We start from the raw sequence: 2,511 nt of genomic DNA, 5'->3' as shown, positions 1-2,511 counted from the left end.
GGGAGCGGGGGGGTACTGCGGCAGGCCCGCCTGCGCTGGTGTAACCGCGCGGGCGCACGGAGCAGTGGCAGCGGTGCCGCTGCAGAGCTGTCTGGCTCCGGACTGCCTCTCCCTGGGCGTGCAGGGCTGTCCCTGCTGGACCTGGGGTCAAACAGCCTTTGCTCTTTGCTTTGCAGAGGATTTAGCACAGATATTTAGCAACCCTCTGAACGCTTGGGCAGATTAAGGGAAGTGATGCAGCGAGATGAGGAAACAGTAGTTTAATAAAATCCGCAGGTGATGTGAAAGTGGCAGAGGAAAATGTAGAAATAGCAGAGAACCAGAAATTAAAAAACAAAGTGATATTCCCCAACTTCAGGGAAAACAATCCAAGGCCTTGGGGGAGGGAAAGCCAGCAGGAGCAGGGCAAGAATGGATCAATACAGAAGTGCTCTCATGCAATCTGAGAGCACTGGAGACAGTGCGGTCTGGAGCCACGAAGGGATGAAGTCTTCATTGTCCTGTGTATACGTGGTGCAGTTCACTGAGGTTGAACTCTGACACTGCCTCCAGGTGTAACATGGAGACAGTTATTCAAGATGTTACTAAAGGAATGAGCTACCATCCTCTTCCACACATATTTTTTTACCAGACACCAAAAAAATAATAGCTCAGTCTTGTTCCATTACAGAGGGAACTCAGAAAATAATGAGTAAAAATAACATCTGGGGCAGAGCGGCTCAGCTGAGGAGGAGGTGGGAGCAGACAGGAAGATGAAAAAGAAGAGAAGGCCGTACAGAAGCAACTTCACTAGGAGGTTAGGATCTGTGTCTATGAAAAGGGCAGTGAAATGGTGTATGTGTCTATGGAGGAAATGAGAATTTTGACGGTTAAATTAGCCTCTAGTCACAGGAAAAGCTCCCAAGAGTGAGTTGTTAATCTGCCTCTGGGAAAGACACCTCAGTGAAAGACACCTTGTAGGGACAAAACACCAAAAAAGCTCCAGGTAAGGCCTGAGTGGTAGCAGAACTTTTCCCCCACAACAGCTGTAGCACTTGAGAGACAGAAACAGCATGGGAACACGCAGGGACTGGGACAGGCTGCGGTGCTCCCGGGGCAGCAGAGGTACCTCTGCTGGGAAACAGTACTCCCCTCTCCCACTGCCCCTGCAGAGAGCAGCCTCAGCCCTGGGATTCAGGGGTCCCATCACCATCCCCAAGCAACTGCACCTTGCTGTTTGTGGCTTGCATGGCTAGGACATGCTGGCTTGATAGCAGAACCCTCAACACACAGTCCAGCACTGGTAAGCCATCAAAGCCCTGACAACAACATCCTTTGATCACCCTTTTGATAATTCACGGAAGGTGGTGGGCTGCAGAAATGTAATACTGGAACAGATCCCGGCACTGCAAACACAAATGGCATTTTGTGTGAGGTCCAGCCATGCTGGGGCTCTGGCACACAGAACCCCACGCAAATCCCACGCTTGCTCCCACAGACACACGGGTGCTTTCCTGGGAGCAGCCCCTGCAGCCGGACCTCCCACCAAGCTCCCCTTCTCTTGGGCTGCCACCTGCTGACACACAGAATGTTTCCTGCTGTTCATCTGCAGCGAGAGGCTCTACCCTTCTCAGGAGTATGGAGCACAGGGCGGTTCAATGCCACCTGCAATCGCAGCCTCTCCTGCCAGGACAGCACACGACACAGCCCTGGGAACTGCAGGATCCAAGCAAGTCCTGGGGTCTCAGGGGTACAGGACAGGCTCACCTTAACTCTGTGGCAGGGGTCAGAGCCGGGCAGGCAGCAGCTGTTGCAGGAGGCTGCATGGTGATGAAATGCCAGCCAGGCCAGCGCTCTGCTCCTAAGGTGCCAGGCTGCAAAGCCCTCCCAGGCACCTCAAGTCCCTGCAGAGCGCCAGCCTGGAGTGAGGCAAATGCCAGTCATCTCTGAGAGCAGCTTGAGACCACGACGCACATTTTTTTTACGCTCACCTGCCCTCGGGAAAGGCCAGCACAAGCCCTGCTGATGGGCCGTATCCAGGGAGGCTCACGCAGGGGTGTCCTGGGTCAGATCAGGTTGGCCATGCTGGAGGTGGGAGGAAGCCTCCTGTTCGCAGTAAGGCGGCCAGAGATGGTGAAGACGCGGATCTCACCGGCCTCCAGGCTCCGAGGGGCAGCTTGGCGGCAGGAGGTGCAGAGCAGGTAGAGCAGCAGGCAGAGGAGGATGGCACTGCCAGCCGTCAGGAGGACAACCCCGCTGGTGAACATGCTGGCCAGCGGCCGCGCAGGGCTGAGCTGCATGGTTGTGGTGGAGAGGATGGTGAGCACGACCCCACAGACCACCAGCACCAGGGCGCTGAGCAGCAGCACCAGGCAGTCGGAGAAGCCCCCGCTCTTCAGGAGTTCAATCTGATCCCGGCTGCGGATGCAGTTCATGTCCTGGATGGCAGAGCTCAGCAGCTGCTTCAGCAGCACGAGCAGGGCCAGGAGGCAGAGCGTGGTGCCCACGGCCAGCCGCCACTCCCCCGACCGG

General features: G+C 56.0%; 1 protein-coding gene across 1 annotated transcript in view; it reads right to left on the bottom strand.

The window, feature by feature from the left end:
• Positions 1-2,045: 2,045 nt before the first annotated feature.
• Positions 2,046-2,511, bottom strand: part of TMEM125 (transmembrane protein 125) — a 685-nt gene continuing 219 nt past the window's right edge. The window contains 1 exon segment of the mRNA XM_008935824.1: positions 2,046-2,511. This exon segment is cut by the window's right edge and continues 32 nt beyond it. Coding sequence (XP_008934072.1) covers positions 2,046-2,511 — 466 coding nt within the window.

The sequence above is a fragment of the Merops nubicus genome, unplaced genomic scaffold (assembly GCF_000691845.1).
Source record: "Merops nubicus isolate BGI_N331 unplaced genomic scaffold, ASM69184v1 scaffold21312, whole genome shotgun sequence".
Taxonomy (NCBI): domain Eukaryota; kingdom Metazoa; phylum Chordata; class Aves; order Coraciiformes; family Meropidae; genus Merops; species Merops nubicus.
This window is presented reverse-complemented; position numbering and strand designations above follow the sequence as displayed.